Source organism: Ornithodoros turicata, chromosome 5, assembly GCF_037126465.1.
Source record: "Ornithodoros turicata isolate Travis chromosome 5, ASM3712646v1, whole genome shotgun sequence".
NCBI classification, from domain to species: Eukaryota; Metazoa; Arthropoda; class Arachnida; order Ixodida; family Argasidae; genus Ornithodoros; species Ornithodoros turicata.
Genome location: NC_088205.1, coordinates 69,889,192 through 69,912,685, shown reverse-complemented (window position 1 = coordinate 69,912,685; position 23,494 = coordinate 69,889,192). Strand labels below are relative to the sequence as shown.

Sequence of the window (23,494 nt, the reverse complement as noted above, 5' to 3'; positions counted from 1 at the left end):
TGAACACCCTACGTCCTTCTCCTTTAAGCACTGCTTCTTCTTGGGTCCACTCGGTTTGTTCCGGATTATGCTGTCACGTCCCTTGAGTTGTTTCTGAATATACTTCCTGTGGTTGACTCGGCGTCTAACTTTGCGAGGCTTTTCCAATGCAGTTTTTAAGCTCCTGCTAATATTGTCCACAAAGAACAACAGATCCTCGACTGAACTGCTCGCACCTAGTTCTGAAGTAGATGTACGAGGAGGTGGAGCGACGGCGCTGCTCATCATGAACTAGGTGGCTTCCGACCAGAAAGGGTATGGGCTGGATGGGCTTTCCGCGTGGCGGTTTTCAGACAAAATCTGCTGCTTTCTTAGCTCTGCTTCGCCCATTACAAGAGGAACAGCTGTTGTTAACACCTGAACAAACGAGTGTGCTGAGAGTCGGGGAAATCGTTCTTCGCGATGATCTCATACTTCCGGAGGTTGCAAGGCTCGTTTATGTTTGACGGGAAATACGGACTTTTTATAGAGAGATAGCTGGCTGGACGGAGCGCTCCATTAGGAAGGCGGTATGTCATCCTAGTTAATGCGAGTGTACGTGTGTGTCAACGTGTGATAGGGCTTCGTAGGGCTTGCCGATACTCGCCAATATCAACAGCGGGCGGCTACATCAAAGCATGCCGCGCCAGTAGATACTCCTCCGGGTTTCTTAGAAGCAGGCCGCCACACCGGAATCTTCACGGCACTTAACTGTCATACTCTGAAACGATCCAGGCCATACGCTTGCGTTTTGCATCTCAGTTTCAGTCTCTCTCTATCTCTCGCTTTGAATTGAATCGTTCTCTCGCAATAACCTTATCACTTCGTGAACATAGCGGCTGAGTGGGCTCAGGTCTTCACAGAAAATTATGCTGTCTGACGCGGCATGTGATGTGATGAGGCGGGAATACAATTCGTATTGTTCTTGAAATTTCCAGCTATGACCATCTACAGCATATCAACAAGTGCAACAGCAAGGGTACGGAGGCTTCATCAAGTTTAGATTCTGTTGTGTTTATTCTTATTGTTTCATTAAAAAAACATGAAAATATGATTCATTGTTAAGCAATGCGTCTTTAATTTTATTCTTATGGACAAACCACAGAAAAAATGCGTCCATAACATTGTTGCGGAGGTCAAGTGCCATCTGTGGCAGTCTGTTACTAATCGGCGCAGTCTGCCCCTAGGAGTTTGATTAATTCATTTCCATACTTAACCCCTTCTCGATGAGGTTCGAGAGCTGAATTTAAACAGCATTTGAAGAGTTCAATCGACAGATCGAGGACGTAATATTTCGAGCTATGGTTTCTGCTCATACTTTTCATTAGCGGGCTGAAAGTTGTGAACGCAAACGGATGTCTCACTGTTGTCAAGAAACAATGTAGTTGCGCAACTATAGCCGATGCAGCAACGTTGGTTGGAAAATAGAATGTTCATGTCGATAAAAAGCATCGTACCACTCTAAGTCCTTGTGGTCATCTTTGTGGCCTAAGATAGTGCTAACCTGATGCTATAGTATATGAATCAATTACTGTCTTATACAGAATATAATGTGCCCGGATGCATGCGAAACAACAGCGCGGGATTATCCATGCCGATAACAGCGACAAAACGTATAAATATAAAATTATTGAATCGGTATAAGCTTCGCCACTTAATCCAACAAACCGTTGCTGTTGAACTGAAGAACCAAAGTCTATGACAGAGAGCCACCAAAGCGGCGGTGCCAAACAAGGTACCCCGCTCCTCCAAGAAGGCAGGAACGGGAAGCGGTTCTCGTTGACAAGCAACCTGGCACTGATCCTAACTAGTGTTCTTAATAATTAAACTAGCTATCGGAAACAGTGGAAATTTGAAAACATCGTGAGCCGCAAGTGATCTTTCTTCAATTTTGCGATCTGCTTGTGCTCCTCTGCTCGAGTCTATGGTAAGAGGCCGCGACTGACATGTTTGGGAACACATGGGGATTGGGACATGTCTGAGGAGAGCCCACGACATGGTAGAAGAAGATCCTCTGTATACCTGGCATTCCAGAGCATTCCGCCATCGCCGAGAAAGACTCCTATACCACCTACCTACTTGTATTTAGGGATACCACCCCTAGCTCAACCCTTCTACAATGTGTATTGCCATGCGCAAGTATAGTCGCACCCCAAGCAGCAAAATGTACTGAAAGTCGAGTGCAATAGGGGTGGACGGGTAAGTGGAAGACCTTGAACAGACTCTTGAAACTAAGGAACACTGATAAGACACATACCGTCCACCCCTATTGCACTCGACTTTCAGTACATTGTGCTGCTTGGGACGTTTGTACCATAGATGTAAGTTCAACATGATAAGTATTCGTGTCGCGCTTTTGTTTTGTTTGTGTGTGCGCGCAATAGGGCAAATACATACACCATACGAGTATATGTAGCTCAAATGCATAGGTGCCACACAGGTAAACATTACGAACTTATTCTGCTATATTGAACCAGTGAGCTGTCCTTGGGGAATGTCGTACGAGGAATGCTATTTGGCAATTATTTTCTGTGGTGTGATGCCGCAATTAGCCACTTCTTAGTCATTTCGTGGCCATTAGTCTCTTAGACTACTGTATATCAAAGGATCGTAAAGTAGACCTCTCCGATTATTTTTGTGGGCGTGGTGCGGCCCATTTTCTCTGAACGCCTCACCGCTATGTTGTTTTAGTTTCTAATGCCCCTCAGAGAAATTCTATCACAGTCGTTTTGTATACGTGCCATAGCGATGCCACGGACATCCTTGACCTTCTACTGAGCGTAGAGCAGAGTTCGTCCAACACACTGCGCTCGACCATTCGTTCCAATGAAATTTTACTTGAGAAACAGGGACTTTGCGCCGTTGCCACATCTTGCCCATCCCATCACTGCCCAATTTCGATGCTGGGTTGCTCGTTGCCGTGCTATTATCATTTTACCTTGTTGGGGTTTAGCCTCTCACTATTCATAGTGTTGTAGTCCACAAACTGTTTCACTTCAGCTGGGGCGTCCGTGAATTTGGAAGGATTTTCTTTCAGAGCTGCAAGGAGTTCCTCGACGGAACCCGACGTCAAAGTCATCTTGGCTAAACATGTGGCACGCACAAAGTTGTCGCTGTCGGTTATGAGCTGCTGGTCAACGTAAAGGTCTCTTCCCTGACAGTGCACCAGCTGAGACATGCGAAAAAAGAAAACGTGTTAACGACATTTCCGTTCTATGTGGTTGGCATCCAATATTATGCGGCACCTATGGGAAATGGAATTGAAAAAGGAGCTCAAGGTTTCTTCAGTATTTTCAGTTTCAAGGTTTCAGTATTTTAGGTTTAGTATTTCAATTGCAGTACTTAAATTTCAAGGTTTCTTCAGTATTGTAAGCGCAAAGAACAACGCACGAAATGTAGCCCATGAAAGAGACCTTTAAAAGAATTCGGAGGATAAGTTCTGCGTATACGAGACTGGCGGTGCGATGACGCAGCCATGCCATTTGCTGCTACATTAAACTTAACCAGCATTGAACTCCCATCTTTAGAATGAGCTATAGGTAATCGTGAAGACCTGCACATGTCGGCGACATCACCTAAGGAACTTATATTGCGTCAGATAAACACGGTTAATTGGTTCCAACTAGAACTACAATACAAATTCCACAGAAACCTTACGTACATTACATCGCATTCAGTGTTCCACTAAAGCATCTACTCTGCTATTAAACGGTGTTAGGTGGTTTCAGGTTGTATACGTACGAGTGCTCACATGGGGCATGGTCCCCGACAGGAGGAAAAACTACAAGGAAAATTCGCATTGTGTTCTCCAAGGGCCAAAAATAATAAGGTGAGAGATACTCTAAATCGTATCAGGACTGGTTTTCAACGTATGCGTAACTGCTTCCCATTGTGAGCAAAAACGGTACCTTGGTGACGATGTGGTATTTCTGGAACAGCTTCAAAGGCTTCCTGTAGCGCACGGCAACAGCGGCAACGAGAAGAGTTTTCTTCAAATTTGCAGCTGCTTTCCATAAACCATTTTTCAAGCCAAAGCAGGTTCGTCCGTACTCAAACGCACGAAGGTACCTTGCGTTGTTCATGTGGCACATGTGATCAAGGTCCGTCAGACGGCACATTCCTGCAAATCATACAATGACGGTTTGCCTGAATTCACAACAAAAAGTTTGGTCGATAGATGCTGCAATCGTTGGTGGTAACTTCACAACTACGGATAATGCAACAGGAACGTCGCAGTGGAAAGTATTCACTAAGATGTCCCTTTACTGTACCGTGGACGATTTATTCTTACTTGCGCAGGTATTACTCACTTTAAATCCAATTTAATGTTTGTTATATGTGTGGTAAAGATTACCGCCAGCAATGTATCGCCTGTGGCGATGAAACACCCCAATCATCATCACCATCAAAATTAAAGAAAACTAAAATAAAGTTGTCGCTGTTGTGTGGTAAACACAATATATATATATATATATATATATATAAAGAGGGATAAGTATATAAGGATGAGGATAAGTTCAGTGAGTACCCACAAGAACTGCACAGCGATCGTCAGCAATCAGAAGTGTCAGCACTTCGCCCAGCCACTATACCACAACGAGGTTTTCAAGTTATCTTACACTGAAGGCCGCAAAGGCTTCCGGATAAGATCATAGTGACCGAATTCGCATCGCGGAAAAAAGTTCTACATGCAATATCACACTCGTATAGCACTGACCTCTGGAGCTGTCCGGCGCATCCAGTGGTAGCCGACGACGTTTCCATCTTAAGTGGTACAGCAACATGAGGGTCACATGGCGCAGGAAGTAGTTCACATCAAGAAAGAAGTAGAGACATAGTAAGGCAAATAGCACGGCAACGAGATAGAGACCCATATCAACGCAGCATCGTTCGGACGCGCCTTAAAAGGTTGTCTACGAGTGCATAATCTTCTTCTTTTACTACGATACACGGCCCAGGTGTTCGCAGGTTTGCTGTTGATGGCCAGCATGACTATACAGTGTGTGATTCATGGTCACGACATCGAGCACATCTTTCGCGTGTGCACATATATAATTATACTGACATCAGAACAGTTGTTGGTTGCATTTCGATCCTATGTTCTACGTATGGTGACTTTTATGCGCGGAGGCAGCGCGCCAAAAGTAATCAAGGCTATACACGCGGACCCGGACCATCATGTCTAACGTTTCGAGTTCCGTTAAAAAAGTTCTAGGACTAGGATTGCAAACAAATCATGATTTAAAAAAAAGAATTAAAGCTGACTAATTTGATTTAAGTCGGGATTATTTGATTTTAATCAAACTTTTAACAGCCCTGGTAACTGGCCATTTTTTTCTTCAGAGTCATAAAATACCCACGTGTGCGACACTCAGTGGCAGCACGATGTACAGAATCTGCCTCGTCCCACTCTAATTCATTTATTTATTTATTTATTTATCTTGTTTTTTTCTGTTGTTCATCTACAACAAGCTCGTACAAGATACTCAACGGGTATTTAAGGTCAGCGACCCCTGTAGAAAAGTAGCTGAGTAGACTCCCGAATACTCAGCTCTTCACAGTATTCGAGTGCAGTACCAAATGCCTCCAAGAGTAGCTCATAACTGTAAGGGTGCTATCTTGACAGGCTACAACTTCTACGTACATACCCCTACACTCTTAAAAATGAACTTCACCGCATAGCATGCTCCTAGCCAACCATCATCTCGAATGATATCGTTGTCTGCCCTGATTTGTTGAAAACGGGAGGCGTACGCCTTTTCTGTGACACTTATGCTGTTCATAACTGTCACAGAAAAGGCGTACGCCTCCCGTTTTCAACAAATCAGGGCAGATAGCGATATCATTCGAGATGACTGTTGTATAGGAACGTGCTATGCGGTGAAGTTCATTTGTATGAGTGTGTAACCAGGAGTTGATTGCTTCTTCGCTGCGTTGTACTACCTTGTGCAGGAATCTTATCGTCGCGTACCCGTGAAGCAACCTAAACATCAAAGCAAAGTAGACTGCGTTTTGAAATTGTACGCTAGAGAGAATGTTAAGTGTTAAGCCGGCTGCGTCTCGTACGAGTCCTCTACGAGAGCCATGCTGATACAGGCGTAGAAAAATACGTTTTCTTGAACACAATATTTTAACGATGATGTACTCCAGAAATTTGCAAGCGAAGCTGGTAAGATACCAAGTTAACTCCAAAACTGTTTGAGATAGAGGAAGTTAGTCTGATGTGAGGTGGCAGTGGTGCCCGTAATCTGTTTGCGTTAGGATGTCTGGTCGAAAAGGATGCATGCAGCGTGGGAACTGGGTAGTTGTAGGCGTTACCACTGTGACAACGAATTATATTAGCCAGCCAGAGCGTTGCTGGAATTATTACTAACCAAGTATTTTTGAAAGACGAAGATGAAGATTCTTAGGCAATTTGAGGCTTTGTTTGTATCTGTCCCTTCTATGCTGTTCCAGCCTCAGAACATCAGTTTCTCTCTTATTCAAGTATTTTTGCTGTTTTGCCACGTTTTGGAGCTCCTTTTTTGAATTTTGCATTCTTCTTTCCTTCTTCCTCTTCCTTTCCTTCTTTCCTTTCCTTCCTTTCTTTCTTACTTTTTTTTTATGAGAAACTATTCAGATTTAAATCCCGTCGATTATCACTGATATAAATCATGATTTAAATCACGCCACTCTGCTTTCGATCCACTCATATGGACATTTCACGTATATTTGGGAGAATTCATTTCACGCATTTACGTATTTGGGAGTAATTTGTGTGCAATGCATGATATCTGAAGGATCTGTTCTGATATCTGGGACAATAGCTGAATATGCAGGGCAATACGGCGGTGCTTCCGGTTCAAAAAAGGCGAAGCGTCGTCTTCGGCACCCTCTGCCTTGAAAGCACTCAAAGCATTCAATCGGACCACCAACGAAGCATTCCTACCTTTCATGGAATACTTCATGTTCCTTTAATTTGTTTAAAGTTTGATATCATTTATCACAATGGGGAATTACGGACGTGCATGGGCACGCGTTAAATCATCTCTGCTTTATCGTCATGGCCGCGTACGGCCTATACAGGTCTTCAATACGAAACAGAAACTGCGCTTCAAAATCGGATTTAGTATCACCAAAAAGTCGTACCGAGTCGACATAAAGTAGCACCAAGATTTCGAAAGTGAGATGCCATACTGAAGATCTCTTGTGTTCACACCATGCAGCGTACGTGCATGGCGAAGGGTTTATTCGCCCCCTATTGTATTCGGCCTGTATCGTCGCTTATCTTCAACCACCACGAGATATATTATGACCAAGTTCAGTAATGTTCAGCGTAACGTGCAACGAAGTTCGTTTTTTAAAACCCCTACTGTTTGCTGATTGTTATGTTAAGTCGGAGTTTCTCTACCCTACTGTTTGGCAAATGTTTCGTGATTCATACGTGATGGATGCCAGATTTTTTAGCATTTATCGAAAGATACATTAAAAGCAGGATCAAATGTGGAACTGCAAGGACAAGCCTGTGGTGCAGTCCCAAAAATAAGTACACAAACAGCGTTCTACGTCTTGCATGGCAAAAAATGACAATACCAGCTTCTAATCCACATAAAAACGGGAAAGCCATGTAGATACGGCACGAATCAGCTGGGAACTAGGAATTTTTACATGTCTGGCAAATCCAACATCTTCACCTGTCGAATAAATAGGGAAGAGTGGTTAATTTGTCGCAGTTCTAGAGGGAGAACATTCCACAAGCTCGGACCAAATAATCTAATGAGTGAACACCTGAGTTAGTGCGCAGAACGGGCAACAGAAGGTAACGAACACATGAATAAGGACGAGGGCGCAGGCTAGCTGGTGAAACATTCTGCTGAGTGAAACCCCCGTTGTGTTGTGTCGTCCCTTTCGTTGCTGTGTCTCGGGGATTTCACTCGGTAAAGATCACTTCTGCGTAATGAATATGATGAGTTGAGATGCGTTGAGGATGTAGTATGTGGCATGTTTGAAGAATAGATTGACATATGTACAAATAAACTTACTTTGAGAGTAATATGTTCATTAAAAATATCGAATTAATTTGTGCCAAAGAGAGACAGCAACGAAGTGAAAATAATGAAACCGAAACTTCGGGGACTGACAAACGGCAAAACAGCCAATGCCGCGATCGCTGTCGGCTTCGAAACGGTATCCAATCCAATCCATCTCATTCATGGCGGCCTCTAAGCAGAGTGGGATGCAAGCATCTGCAGCGTCTGTTTTAACACGAGCAGTACAATATGACAATGAAAAGAGGTACACATCGGCACTCGTTTGCTACCAAGAAGGAATACAGCTGCTCGTTGACGCATTAAAAGGTGAGGACGGTAGGCAAATAGCATGGAATAGGTTGTGAACTTTGCTGGTTTCAGGTGTTACAGATGACAGTAGACGTGAACATCTTCGGAAGCAAGCGAAAACTTACATTGATAGAGCAGAAAAAGTGAAAGAGCTTGTACAGCAGGAGAAAGAAGGTAAATATAGTAGACACTGTGTTGTATTTTGTTTTTACCAACTGTAAAAACAAAGTACAGGGTTAGTCTAGCAAACGTTACACATTTTGATCGCATCATAAAAATAGAAGACGAGGTTTATCCTACACCAAACTTGGTAGACTGGTAGCCATTTGTCTGAAGTTTTGTTGGAATTTTTTGTGAGCATTATGGCCCTGTAGAAGAAAAATTAAAAATCAAGCAAAATTTCACTCTATGCATTTTCTATGGCCTATCTCGCTCAAAAGCCGCCATTATCTGCTGCGTCTGCTTCATTTTCATTTCACCACACACAGGTGGCACCAGCATACAGAACAAGACTAGAACAAGAGGATTGGTGCATAACGTCAGAATCGGCATGTGACATCGTTGTAGGTAGCGCTACCTGTGTGAAGTGATCTGAATGTGAAGCAGACACAAGAAAAAATGGCGGTGTTTGCGTGGGATAGGCCATTGAAAATGCATGGGGCGAGATTTTGCTTTATTTTTAATGTCCTTTCTACATGATCATAGTGCTTACGAAAAATGCGAATGAAACTTCAGGTAAATGGCTATCAGTCTGCAAAGTCTAGGATGAATCAAACCTAGTCTTCCATTTTTACAGTGCGATCGAAATGTGTAACGTTTGCTGGAATAACCCTGTATATATGTAGTAAAGTACTGTATGCAAGCACAGAAAAGAATATATGTGCTCTTAGTGCACTTTTGCAGCGGGTACGTATCACGAACAGATCCAGATAGAAGATAAATCGACGGGTCACAGCTATGAGAGTGTCTTCGGGCACCTTCTGGATGACAGGGTGACGTCTATAGATGTTGATGATCCATACATCCGGGCAGTGCACCAGGTATGTCTGCTTTTGAGCTACAGCCGAGACCGTACGTGACATGCGACAGCTGGGGTCCGCACAGCATCATATCATCACATCCACACAATGTCCATGCCTCTAAGCATGTTCCTTCTAAAGAAGGGCAGTATTACAGGTTGCAGTGCACTGGTTATACAGGGTGTCCCAGGAGACGTGTCATTGAATTCTAATAAAAAAACTACGCCACCTAGAATCATGCAGTCAACAGCATTTGTGCTTACTAGGTTTTTGCCACCTCCTGATGTGCATGTCATGCATTTAAGTTTAATTATGTAAATTTTTGCGAAGTGAACTCGGAAATTTGCCAAGTAAAGGTCACTTTTTTGCCCCACCAACATGAAGAGCGTGCCGAATTTACTCAAATTCATGATAATTAACAGTGATGTTGAGGACGTATCCCATCCTAAAAAATAGCCGAACATCATGCTTCTCGGGGCACTTGAGTATGACGCGCGAGGACTTTTTTGAGCGCAATCACTGTCAGTCCGACGAAAGGAGGTTGGAAACCCAGCCCACAGAGTGATAGTAGAAAAAGTGATGGTCCCAGATAAAGCCTGACACGATAAGCTATGTTTGTGTTATCCCTTTCTACCATACCGGTGTGGGCTGGGTTTCCAACGACCTTTCGTCGGACTGACAATGATTTCGCAGAAAAATTCGTTGCGCGCTATCCTCTACGAGCTCCGTAGATGATGATTTTCGGCTATTTTTTCCGATACGATAGCTCCTCAATAGCATAGTTTTTTAATTAAAATTCAATGACACGTTTTCTGGGACACCCTGTAGAAGGAACAATCTTATCTGTCCCTTCAGTATGTGTAGGATAGTGGCGAAGCTAGCTCTCCTGATAGAGAAGTTTGCCTTTTAACGCAAGTGCTTTGACCTTTGCCTACCTGTGCTTATCGCAATGGCAGCAGATAATTTTCTGACCCAGTCGATAAAAATATGTTCTGATGATAGACTAACATAGGGGTGCAGGTGCACGGCTTTTGTTCCAGCGCACTATGATTGAATTTGAGATAAGACTGTACGAGGGAAGCTAAAGTTTGACTGATACTGTTATTTCATACTTTTATTTATTAAAGCATAGGTTTTGGGGTGGTCTTTCATTGATACTTCCACACACTTTTTTGGTACACCTCATTTAGCTGCTTTTACAGTCATCACGTTTTATATCAACAACAACAACAACAACAAAAAAAGATGTCTGAAAACACGCTTGTCTCATATCTGCAATGACAGGCTCAAAACTTCCTGCAGCTGTGTGAACTGGCAGTGAAGAGGTGTTCAAATCTCAAAGAAATCATCTTGGCAACAGGTCTTGATCAGGTAAAGTGCTCTATGTGAGTTGAAAGCCTTCAGTGATGTTCACTTGATTTCACTACATTTATGTTTGCAGCCTTTGTCTGATGTAGCACTTGATGACAGCCTTATTTGACACTCAGTGCTTTTACTTTGTGCTTGTCCAGAATGATCCCAAGTCACAAATTGAGAGGATCAATTTAATCAAGGAAAGCTTGGCTGAGCACGGTGTCAACCTCATAGTGCAATTTTCGGAGACTCTTCACGATCGAGAGATCAGGTGAGATGAACGTGCGTTCTGATACTGCTTTACAAGACAAACCATACATGAGGGAAAAAGAACGAATAGCTGCTCTGACATGCGTAACATGCCATCACTCATTGTACACAAACACAAAGCAGATTAAAAGGGCAGGTGAGGACAAGAGACATTCCAGCGGTGCTCGAAGAGGTCTTCATTGGAGGCGTATGATGGCCAGGAAAACAAGCACCATGGCAGCTATGGTGTGCCTGTATACAGTCAATGTCATGGTTGACATGACATGGTTGTCAGGTGCAAACTTTGCGGTCCTTCCAGTGAAGAGCTACCGGAATGTCATAGGAAAGTTGGACACTCTAGGCTAGAAGCGCCTTGATAGATAGGAAAGGCTGAACCGCGGAACAGCAACTGTTTACAAAAAGACTGTATCCGAGACATGGACAATTGATTGTTTGTTTGGCTTCAGCAAGCTCTGATATAAAGACTGACCGTATGGCAACTTAACGTCTTACTTCACTTACTTGAGGTTACAGCATGTGAGAGCGACAATATGATAATGAGTTATCCAAGTTTCATCTCAGGCCTTGGTAAAATGAAGACCCAGTGCAAGATAGCCACAAGAGCTGATGCAAAGCATTATTGCAATGTCCTATCCAAGCTGCATCCTTGTGCTGCTTTTACCAGCAGTACCAGCATAGGGAGCAGGACACGTTCAGAAAGGTGGAGCACTGTATTGAGTGGTGCGCATCCGGACCGACAGTTGAGAATCTGTGTTGACTATGCTGAAGAGAATAGTCAAGTCATCCGTGACAGGTTGCTCATGCCAACTGTCAAAGAGAATCTCGCTAAAAGATCATTCAAGAAGATTTTTCAGGAATCTGGGCGCCAAAGCAGCATACATGCAATTTCAGCTAGAGCTGATGACGTTCGTCACTCTGGTCGGTAGGGTTCAAATCCTGAGGTTGCCCTGCAGTATTTCTGCAGCATGAACTTTTCCAAAGGGAAACATACCAATTTTCACAAGGCCTGGACAGCATACGTCATCAAGCTGAAAAAAGTGGTTCTGCAATAATAGCAGTGCTATGAGATTGGACTCGAAGAAATGCGAATTTTATAAAGCAAAGACATGGAAGATGGATTTTTCCACAGATCCAGTGAACACCGATGCCATTTTGGAAATGAAACATCCAGAGAGTGTGATGGAGTTGAAGCCTTGCCTTGATATGGTCAACCACCTTGCCATGTTTTTGACAGAAGTAGCAGACAAGATGACCCTGCTAAAGCCTCTTTTGCCTGCCTCTACTAAAGAAGCTTGTTGGACCTAGGGACCAGTTGAAGAAAAGGAGTTTCAACACACAGAGAGCTCCGACTGTACCCCAGATATGACAAGAGGTGTGCGAATATATTGAAATTTCTAAATACAAATCGAACATGAATATCTGCAAAATTGCCCTTCAGATATGGAATTTAATTTCGAATATCACATCGTAGGATATAGGCTTCTAAGAGTAACAATTAAGCCCTGATAAACTAATATCGTCCACACTTTTGTGCTGCTGATCCTTAGAAAAATGCCCTACGATATGCACTTGAAAAGGGCTAATAAGGAGTATGTATTAGTGTAGTGGTGTAACACATGACATACATGCTTATCTGCACATGTACAGCCAAATTATTTTTACAATGATACAATGCGTTGTTCTCATGTGGTAAACTGAAAACCGTAAAAACAATTTGCACTTCGAAAATCCTTCATGGACGCTCAAAACCTGCATTGGCATTGTAAGTGCTGGTGAAACACAGACGGAATGGAAGTAAAGATAATGGAAGTAATGGCATGTTCAGAATGTGGGATGGTTTACTGATGACCACATCTCAGCCCACAGGTTATCAAGATGGAAAACGAATGTAACAAGTGTTTTTTTCTTGCACTGGTAATGCCTTCCGCACTTGTCGTGTTGGCAGTAAACACTGTGCTCTCATGCGTAACGTCATATGTGAGACCATAGTTCCTAACAGTAACGCGTAGTTTGAAACGGTCTCATTCATTAGTGCCGTAAAACTGCGATCCTCGGTGATGCCGTAGGAGTGGCTGTGCTTATCACGTGCGATCGTTTACGCCTCATTAATGTTCAGCGCTGCTTTGATCTCCTCGATCATCGCTGTTATCCCACATGTTGATGATTTGATTATACAAGGGGTGTTCAAGTCAAACCGGGACTTTTCTTTTTTCGCAAAAGTAAAATGAACTTACAGGGGAGAAATTAGTTTTATTTTTCAACGTAATCTCCAGCTGTACTAATGCACTTGTCCCAGCGTTTCACGAGGGCTTGGATGCCAGCAGCGTAGAAATCCTTACCGCCGCCTAGCAGCCATGATCGGACCGCATTCTTGACCTTGTCGTCGCAGCTGAAGTGGCGGCCCCCAAGGAACGCCTCCAGTGGCCCGAAGAGATGGAAATCGCTGGGGGGGGGGGGGGGCGAGGTCTGGACTTTAAGGGGGATGTGGCAGCAACTTCCAGCCAAGTTCCTGTAAGGTGCGTGTCGTGAGATGCGCGGTATGCGGGCGTGCATTGTCCTGTAGGAGGAAGACTCCATTCGGTGATGAGGCCCGGCCGCTTTTGCTTTCGCGCATTATGTACATCCCTGAGAACCTGACCACCAGTGGTACCACTGAGCAGAAAATCAACATGAACAAAGCCAGCCTTGTCGCAGAAACCCGTGGCCATGACCTTACCCGCAGACTGGGTGATCCAGCTTGGGAGTTGGCGAGCCCGGATGCTTCCACTGTTTTGAAGCGCACTTAGACTCGGGAGTGAAATGGTGTACCCATGTTTCATCGCACGTGATGATCCGATCAAGGAACGGCTGTCCTTCAGTGTCGAAACGGTACCTTAGCTTTTGTGAGATTTCCAGTCTTCTCTGTCGGTCAAACACGGAGGGCTGCCTCAGGACCCAACGGGCACTAACCTTCCGAAACTGGACGGGTTCATGAATGATAGTGTTCAACATTCCCACAGAAAGGTCCGTCTTTCAAGCCAGTTCGAGACATATTATCCGTCGGTCCTTAAGGATCAGGCGCTCCACAAGTTGGATGTTCTCAGGAACTCTGACTCTGGGCTCTCAGCCGCCCCCGCCGGGATCGTCCTGCACTCATGTACGGCCATCTCAGGACCGTTTGCACCACTCAAACGCTTTCCTGCGGCAAAGTGTATCGTGGCCATACTGAGCCTAAAGTCTTCTGCGAGTTTCAGATGACTTTACGCCTTCATTCACGAGAAACTTCATGACAATTCGCGGTTCGATGTGCGAGCTCACCACGACAACCACGTGGTAAATGCGGAGGCCTGTCGCGAGTGAAAATGACGAAAAAGAGGTAGCGTGAGCCATTTGTACACTCAGGAGACAGAAAGTCCCGGTTTGACTTGAACGCCCCTCGTACTATTTGATTATCACTGGTTATATATAGGGTTTGTGGTTTTCGGCATTTATTTTCAACCCAATTCGGGGGGTGTTTATCGGCATTTATATTGGGGACTATAAACCGGATTTTTTCGGCATCTATACTCCGCCCAAAAAATAAATGCCCGAATACGGGCATCTATTTATTTCGCATGAAGGAGAGCCTATTTTGCGGGCGAAGTAACAACGAACCGAAAAGAAGTGAATTGATTCATGGTTTCATTAACAATGTCTTTTATGGCCTGTGCCAAACCAGCAAACAATGAGACTACCTCTTGTTGTAATAGATGCAAGCGTACATCATCATGCTCACATCTGTCATAGCGGCTCGCTCCTTGTGATTAATAACACGCAGTTTAGAGAACACGCGCTCAACATTAGCGCTAGAAACAGGAATAGCCAGTATGCTTAAGGCGCACTGTGACAACAAAGGCCATGTGCTGGAACGGGTCGTCCAAAACTGAATAGGAGATATATCCACCTGAGGGGCAGGGCATGCAGCATATTCGAAAAACTCGCGCTTTATATCATCCATACGAGATTCATCAACAGAGCTGAGGTCATCCTCCTATAAGTGCTTACGCACAACGAAACAAGGGCACAGCCCGAAGATAGCTGTAGCAGCAGCGTCATAATCATCACCAGCACCGCCATCGGTTACGCGCAGCACTGCGCGTAACCGGATAGCACTGCGCGTGCTTTCGACACCGGATAGCCTTTTTAACGGAAAAATCGCTCGAGAAATAGTTGACAAAGGGGGATTCCAAGGGGATTTCCCTTTGCGGTTCCAGGAATGGCAGCTGTCGGGATACGAGAAATTCGTATTTTTTCGGAATATTCCGAATCTGAAAAAAATCATTCGGGGGGTGTTTTGCGGCACTTTTCGGAAAATGCCGAAAACCACAAACCCTAGTTATATATCACTCGAAAGCTCCATGCATCGCTCTGCAGGTATTCTATTATTCATGATAGTCGTTGTTACTGCAATCTACAGATTCAAGCACACAACTGGCAACAGCTTGGTAGTAAGCTGCTATGATATTTGAAAGCATTCAAATATTCTTACTGTAGCGGACGCTGGACGACGACAACGACGGCCACGCGTGTGGAGCACCCGTTTCTCAGTTCTCAGTTCCACCAGCACGGCCATGGAGATAGGCCACCGTCATCGCCTCTCCGTGGCATACCATCATCGCCGGTCGGGGCTCATGTAGAGGAGGACCACCCTCCTCTACACTTACTTTTTCGAATAGTCGGAAACTTCAAATATAGCAAATATTTGATTCGTATTCTCGAATATTCGCATACTTCTGGTCATGTGACCTTGACTCTAGGTGGATTCCGACATCATCAGGGAATCTGCACCAAGTCCTACTATCTGGGTGCAGTATACTGCTACAGGAGGAGACTCCCCAGTTATATGGACTACCAGTTGCATATATGTACTTGGCATGCTATGTAGACCACGGAACAAAAGTACAAGCAGATAAGGAAGGAAGGCTTGGCATGCAAGCACTTCACAATACAGTAAACCCTCGTTAACTCGAACTCGCTTATCTCAAAATATCGGTTATCTCGAATATTTTTTGCGTCCCGATCCATGTCCAAATGCTTCCTATATATTTGGGCCCTTTTAAGTCGAAGCTTTTTTTTTGCCCGAGTACAGATATCTCGAAATCCCATCACCGGTAGGTCGGCGTACCTACGGCTGATAACGTGCATTCTTCGGTCCCCCAGGCTAGGTCAAGGTCAATGCCTTTCAGTCCTAGTGACTCACGCCTCACGCGCCGCTAGCTGTGGCAGCCAGACAACACTCCCCTTTCCACCCAACGTCACTCCTCCTCCTCTGCATTCGTCCGAGCATCTCTTCGTTTTGTTCTTCGCGGCGCCATGATGGCTGAACAACGCGCATGAAAGTCCCTGACTTTGGAGCGGAAGGTGGCACTTATCAGAGGCCTGGTAGCAAGTTCATCAAGCCAATAGCATGAACTGTTTCATTCATGCGGGTTTCTGGTCTTCCACCGCCGTACCGGAGCCAGCAGACCACTTCAGTGGCTGTGATGAGTTGTGCAACGACGTGATGCGCCTCGCATGTTTTGGGGAGAGTGACTTAGGACTTGAACATCGAGGACTATGCGCTTTACGACGGCGATGTTCCAGTAGCGGTGAACTGAGTGATACAGAAATCGTCGAGACTGGCCGCGGTAGTGACGTGCCGGGAGGAGCGTCTCATGCGTTGCACTGAAGTGCTTGAAGATGCTTTCTTGTTCACAGACGCAAATGCCAAGCAGATTGCTATTACAGAGTTATTCAGTCTCAGATGATGTTAAAAAATAAATGGCTTCGGAATTGTTTATGAGTCCTATTACTGTAGGAACGCTTTTTTTTTTACGTTTCATAACATAGCGCATTCTCGTAACATCGTTGGCAACGTAATTTTCGCTGTTCGCATAACTCGAAACCCCGCTTATCTCAAAATTTTTTCCGGTTTTTACGACTTCGAGTTATTGGGGGTTTACTGTACATCTATCCGGGCTACAGTTAGCAATGGAAGCCTACCACAAACTGCTGGTGCAAGTAACGAAGATTAACAAGTTGACGCCACGGCTACAGAGTCTTCGCATGCACACCTTTGAGTATGACCGTCAGATAGTCCACGTTTCATGAAAGTACAGTAACACCACTGCACTTGCACCACCAGAAGCGTTCAAGCAGAAATCGTCCAAAACCGCAAGTGCTTCTGCTGCGGTGGTGGCTGCTCACATTTTTCCTCCGACGATTGTCTTCTCAGCAGTTGCAAGGACAGCGTCCACAATTTCATCCTCGGTCAAACTGCTAGCAACAGCGTCGTCAATTGTGATGTAGTCCCCAAGTTGCGCCGAAGAAGGCCGACCACGGGAATGGCTATTGTCCTCTTCGGCAGTCGTGTTCCCCAATGCAGACACAGTTGTTCAATCACGTAAGACCACAAAGGCGAAAGCACTTCGCGATTCCTTTGGAGTCGATTACGGAGTCGCCATGGTAGCTTGGCGTGCAGTGCAGGAACAAGAGTGTGAGACATGTGGTTGCTTGACGCATGCTGCATGCTTGAAGGGAGAGAGAAAACTTCACAGCGCTGGTAACCATAGCGATACGAGCGTGCCTGTTCTTCTTAGTCGTAGAGTGGCGCCACACCTTGCCTTCTTTGTCCGCGTGATCATTCGGGTGCACGCTGTCTGCGGAGGTTCACTGCAACGTCGTGCCATCCAAATTATGCGGTGGGCGCGTGACAGCTTCCGAATTAATAAGCGTTTCTTACCATAAACTTATATAGGCATCTGCCGGGACCGCGTGAGTCGTCCGAATTATATCAACTAGCAGGGGTCGAATTATCGAGGTTTTACTTTACATATACAGTTTTTATGAACACCCTCGTTTTATGAACACCCTCGGTTCCCCGAAAAATCGTTCATAAATCGAAGGATTCATAAATCGAAAATTCTGTTAAGTGAGTACTATCGAGCAAATGGAACAGTATTTCCAAGTTGTTATTGTGTTTATAATGCAATATATTGTGTAAATTTTGCTTTGGACCATGCCTTCCGCTGTGTCAATCTTGGAAAGAGCAGATGTCAGCACATTCGCACTCAACTGGTCTCGGATTTCCTCTGGGGTTTCTAACCTATGTTTATTCATCTCCGGGTGACAGCGGACACCTTATTCATGAATTGAGGTCAGGAACACTTCTGTAAAAACCCGTTTGTCGTTCGGATTTCGAGGGGTTAAGAACCGAGGGTGCAATACCTGGAAAACGTTTTGTCTGTTCAGGCGTCATTCATAAGACCACGAATAATCCCTTTGAAGGTTTTTGTTGGCCTCAGAACGATCCGTTCATAAATTGAGGGCAAAAATGCTGGGCAACTCCTAGTTGGTTCCCAGAAATTCCATTCATTATTCGAATATCGAGGTTCATAAAACGAGGGAATTCATATAATCGAAGATTCATAAATCGAGGGTTGACTGTATACAGCAGACCTTTTGTCACGTAGGCCACTATTGCAAGATTACAATATGTTAGCAGTGGAGCTACTTGCAGCTTCTCCTGGTATGCTTCAGCACATACAAAAGGAACAAAAAATACTCAGCCTTTCATGATAATCCAGGGCTACTGTCAGAATCATTGGCCAAGGGTGGAAGAAGCAGGACGCTTGGATGTAAAGCATGGTCGCAGAATCATCTTTGACACATAGTCTACTAATGCGGAGGTCGAGGCTAATGATGCCACCAACTCTTCGACGGGGACTTCTGAAGCGTTGGATCCACATTGGGCATCAGGAAATGACACAACGTAGAGCAAGAGAACGACAGTCGTGCGGTGGTCTGCACAAGCCAGTACGTACAGGGCTACGTGAGCAGCTGCCCAACGTGCTAGAAGTTCAGATCACCACCAACAGAAACTGTTCTACACAGTGATCTACCTCCAATACAAGCTAACCTACGTCTCCTATTTCAGTCACTCTCCAGGATCGTCAGGCCCCAAAAGACCACATTCTCCGAGGAATGTCTTCACAGACTGTTTTTGTACTCTTGTAAAGGTGAAATCCTCTACATCTGTACAAATATACACAGACTGCTCGGCTATTGTCTCTGCTTCACAATGACTTATCCCCCCGTGTCAGTGTGACGTTGCGTCTCCGTGTGAGACGCTCGCTCGCTAGGAAGCACCAAGCCACTGTCCGAGAAGGGTTGACGCAGGAATGAAGTGACGTACCTCCTCGCGCCACACGCTTCGATCCAACCTTCACACTGTCCATCCAACAGCGCTTGCAGACAACGGGAGCGGACACAATAGGGCAACGTGATTGGGACGATGCTTTCAAGCGGTTGAGGCATGGTGGTATGCTTTCGTGAGAATTACGTTGATATACTAACATCAGATGGTACAATATACAAGGTGAATCACAAGTGCCGGTGCCTCATGGGTCAATGCGAGGGTATGTTACAGCAAATAATAATTTGTCGGCTTCTTTTTATGGTAGATAAAGACTTGACATTTTATTTCCGTTTTCGCTTCCACGCTACTTTCGGTCCCAGTTTCCAAAGCAGTATTTTTCTCTGTTTTTGTTTCCAAGCTATACTGGATACTACAACACAGCATCAAAGTGTTATACTTTGTAATTCATCATAAGAAAAGGCATTGGAACAGCAACCTTGTGTGTGAGATCTCTTGCTATATGCAAGAAAAAAAAAATGTTGGTGTACACTCAGTGCTACCTCTGCCTCTGACATCTTTATTAACATCACTGCTGACTCCGTAGAAGCAGCTCTGTTTTAGTAGACGAATGAGTGTTGTATACTACTGAACCGTGGCCTAGTGTCAGTGGGCAACAGACATTCCTTCCTTATCTATGCTTGCAATAGTTGGTACAACGCTTACTCTATGATGTGGGAAAACTGTCTCAATTCTCACAAAAGAGCTGCTGTCATGCTTCCGTATTAATTCATCAGATGCGACTTTGTGGACATATCACTTTAACTGCTCAGATGCATTATCGCTTGCAGCAGGCGCGCTGTACAGGTTGCCGTCAGTACAGTCAAACTCCTTTATAGCGAACACCTTTTTAATGAAAATACCACTACAGCAAATTTTTTTGCAGTCCCGCTGGAGCCCTATAGGTCCAATAATGGACATCCTTTTTAACGAAAATACCTCTACTGCAAATTTTTTTTTGCTGTCCACTGAGTTTCGTTGTAAAGGAGTTTGACTGTATATCGATTTGGAAATTTGGAACACATCCTTTTCCATTGTCTGCGTTCCCAGCTGTTCGGACTACGCTTACAGTGTCTTTAAACCAGTTAGACTCGCACTACGACAAAACTGCTCAGACCATGATCGAGTCCAGCTCACCAACTCTATGCCCTAAAAGCACTGCTCACCCTTCTGGACACCATGGAACTTTGGTCCTCATTGCAGAGATTATTATAATTCAATTTTCGCTACATTGCCGCGAGCAGTGGGGCATAGTGGTGCCTGCCAGGACGGAAGACCAGAATCGTCACTAAAATGAATTGTTGATTGTTTGCTGTTGCTAGCTAGAGCAGGAGAAAACAGGGCTCCAGGGAAAAACAAAAAGTTCAAGAGGAGTAGAAATTAGGATTGCAAGCTATGAGAGACACATTTTCACTCGAAAGGTATGAGTGCAGCGTGCAGTCCTGGTGCGCAAGAAGAGAGCTTTCAGTCTCTCAGGTCGGAAGAGCCCTTCCCCCTCACCTGCCAGTCTGGGACGTCGCGCATACCTGCCAACTCTCCCGATTCATCCGGGAGACTCCCGGATTCGGCCCTGGTTTGTACGATTGTACGGCCGAGAAGCAAATCTCCCGGAAAATGCAGTTTCCCTCTCTATATATCAAAGGCCTGCTTTGTCTCTGTGCACACAGACGAAAACGTCGATCCAATACCAGCCCAATTGCCATCGGCATTGCTGCCGCTTCCCGGAGCCTCTGTGTTGCAGAGCTCAGGGGTTCTGGTCATGGTTCTAGTTCTAGCACTTCTAGCTTCCAGGCATTTCCTCCATATTTTCGGGTAATAAAGGTGCCTTTGCACTAGCTGTTTCGACCTTGCGTACCTCGCAAAGAGAACACAGACATAGTTTCGTGTCCTCACGTTCTTTTGAGAAAGTGTCATAGCCTTGTCACAGCTTGACACCCAGATAGTTTCTTGGAGAGGGCAAAGTCTGATGCTGCAAAACTTGTGCCCGATGAGCCTGCTGGGGTGAAGTGTGCTCCTGTTACATATGCAAGTAAAAGCCACCCAGCAATGGCTGTCCCCCCCCCCCCAGCTCTTGAAATCTCCCTAATCTGGATGTTCCCAAGTTGGCAGGTATGGTCGCGTCATCTGCCCAATAGTGACACACCTTCTTTTTGGGGTTGTATATTTGGCACCACCAGTCGCACGTGTGAGGCACAGCGGGCGATTGATCACCTTGCTCCTGTCCCATAGCACGTGATTCTTGGCAGCCAATAAAAGTACTCGGATGACGTGTCATCACCACGACCTGCTAGATTATAACGACCATATCGTAGGCACCCCTTCCCAGCGCCGCATTTAGAAGCTAGCGGTGGCGCTACTCATCGGCCCGGTTATTGCTTTCTCATTTCTGCAATACTTTGTACTTTAGCTTACCTAACTATTTTTGTACAAGCGGTGGATGTCCCACGGGAGATGCTCCTTTCTAAAGTTGATTATCATCATCATTCTACGCGTTTTCATAGGAGCTGTTGCTGTCGTCTGCTACGGTAGTCGTATGTCCGCTTCTGCGTGCTCAAAATTGAAATTTCCATTGTCCAGTCATGATGTAGACCTCGTGGGCTGATGAGTAGCGCCCCTGGCATGGCTCGTGCAGACGGGGCTCCTCATAGGGTTTGCCTATTATGACATGGTCGTTATGATCTAGTACGTCGTGGCCATCACAACACAGCAGAATGAGCTGGGAGAGATCGTCGCCGCCGCCATGCACACTCTTGTGAACTAATTTTGGAAATTTTCCACGTGACAGCAAAAAAGAAGTTTGAGGTACCTTCCATTATGGTGTGCTTCCTAACTGGTTCGAGATTAAAATTAGTCTTAAGTTTGTCATCTGCTCATATACATAAATGCTCTTTACACATGCTTACTTGCTGTAGTCAGCAAGTTCTGATGCAGTAGTTGCATGAAAGTATGGAATGACCTTGAAGACCAAATTGGTCTGCGGATGTTTTAAAACAAGTGTACGCTCCCTTGGCTTCTGTCCCTTTTGTAGAGAGATAATTTGATTCACTCTATTCTCTTTGTTTCAGGCTGAGCAATGGTTGGATAATAAAAATAGGCCGTGGACTAAGCTATTTTAGGCCGACACCAAACAGATTCAGCTTGGGAACATTCAACCATGACCTGCGACAGTGCTTTGAAACAACGGTGGACATATTCCACAAGAAGGCTATCAACTCAGCAACACAGAAGACGTGATTCATTTAGTCAATGTAAATATTTTTGATACTTTTTGTAATTATGTAAACATTATAAAGGTGTGTCTCATCAATGTACAAGGGCCTTGTGAATGTCAATTTAGTGCTACCACAAAGCATACTTACACATGTAGGGAACTATCACACAATGTCAAGTGCCGTACAATAAGTTATTCTTCTGTATAGCCTAAACGGCTAGTATGCTGTGGTTGGCTACTTCAAGCAACAGTTCATGTGTGTCACTGTGTCTTGCATACACAGTTTATAAAAGAATGATGTAATGTACATATGTTGCCAACACATATATACAGTCAAATCTTATTCATATGACCATGACCATGACCATCCCCACAGATATTGGTCATAAAGCTAATTGTCAAAAAGGAAACAGCATATGATATGCACCAAAGACAGGAAGGAAACCCTGTGTGTTACACAACTCCGTCATTATTTACTGCAAAACAGGAGGCACTGTTGAAGAACATCTTACTGTTAATTTGCAGAAGACATCCGATAAAAATGTCTACATATGTAGTTACATCTTGAAGCTGTAGTTTTTCCAATTATATACCATTGCATGGTCAAAGCTGAACACATCCAGCATGTTACTCTGTTGCTCAATGTCATTCTGTTGGCAAAAGGGCTAAAGCAAAGGGAGCTGGTACATGGCAAAGGCGAGTACCATGAGACAGAGAGGGAAAGAGGACAGACATGGCATGTTCTATTGTTCCTGTACAACCGCAGCAAGTCAGTATGACCAGGTGACCAAGGCCACTGCTCTTCTAAACATGTTTGCTAGTGCTGCAAAGAGCATCATGAGTCATCCTGAAACAGTGTGAAGCAGTGTGAAAACGCTGTGAAACAGTGTGCAGCTTCCACATGCATCATCTGAAACCACAGTGCAATTGTAGGTCAGGAGGACCACTTGTTCAGCTGCTGGAGGTCATATTATACAGGGTAGAATACACACGTGTTTTCCCCCATATTGTGTGCAAAAAATCGTGGTCATTTTTGGATAAGCGAGTTGTCATATTAACGACGAGGATTCACATGGGGATGGAATGGTTCCCAAGCTAAGTGGTCATATAAACG

At 44.7% G+C, this 23,494-nt stretch overlaps 2 protein-coding genes across 2 annotated transcripts; one reads left to right on the top strand and one right to left on the bottom strand.

The window, feature by feature from the left end:
* Window positions 1-2,835: 2,835 nt before the first annotated feature.
* LOC135394673 (protein THEM6-like) lies at window positions 2,836-4,952 on the bottom strand. The gene is made up of 3 exons (XM_064625530.1): window positions 4,736-4,952; window positions 3,927-4,138; window positions 2,836-3,187 (listed from the first exon to the last, which is right to left on the bottom strand). The coding sequence occupies exons 1-3, from the start codon at window positions 4,890-4,892 to the stop codon at window positions 2,948-2,950; spliced, it is 609 nt and encodes a 202-aa protein (XP_064481600.1). The 5' UTR covers window positions 4,893-4,952; the 3' UTR covers window positions 2,836-2,947.
* Window positions 4,953-8,207: 3,255 nt separating this feature from the next.
* Window positions 8,208-22,476, top strand: LOC135394666 (MIT domain-containing protein 1-like). The gene is made up of 6 exons (XM_064625520.1): window positions 8,208-8,354; window positions 8,409-8,510; window positions 9,240-9,376; window positions 10,640-10,726; window positions 10,867-10,979; window positions 22,235-22,476. Exons 1-6 carry the CDS (start codon window positions 8,210-8,212, stop codon window positions 22,401-22,403), a joined length of 753 nt encoding a protein of 250 aa, XP_064481590.1. The 5' UTR covers window positions 8,208-8,209; the 3' UTR covers window positions 22,404-22,476.
* The last annotated feature ends 1,018 nt before the right edge of the window (window positions 22,477-23,494 follow it).

Coding starts and splice junctions, on each gene's coding strand:
- LOC135394673 (XM_064625530.1), bottom strand. CDS start 4,892: ATGGGTCTCTATCTCGTTGCCGTGCTATTTGCCTTACTATGTCTCTAC. Junction 4,139..4,735: donor TGCGCCGGACAGCTCCAGAG/GTCAGTGCTATA, acceptor TATGATTTGCAG/GAATGTGCCGTCTGACGGAC. Junction 3,188..3,926: donor AATACCACATCGTCACCAAG/GTACCGTTTTTG, acceptor CGCATGTCTCAG/CTGGTGCACTGTCAGGGAAG.
- LOC135394666 (XM_064625520.1), top strand. CDS start 8,210: ATGGCGGCCTCTAAGCAGAGTGGGATGCAAGCATCTGCAGCGTCTGTT. Junction 9,377..10,639: donor ACATCCGGGCAGTGCACCAG/GTATGTCTGCTT, acceptor CTGCAATGACAG/GCTCAAAACTTCCTGCAGCT. Junction 10,727..10,866: donor TGGCAACAGGTCTTGATCAG/GTAAAGTGCTCT, acceptor GTGCTTGTCCAG/AATGATCCCAAGTCACAAAT.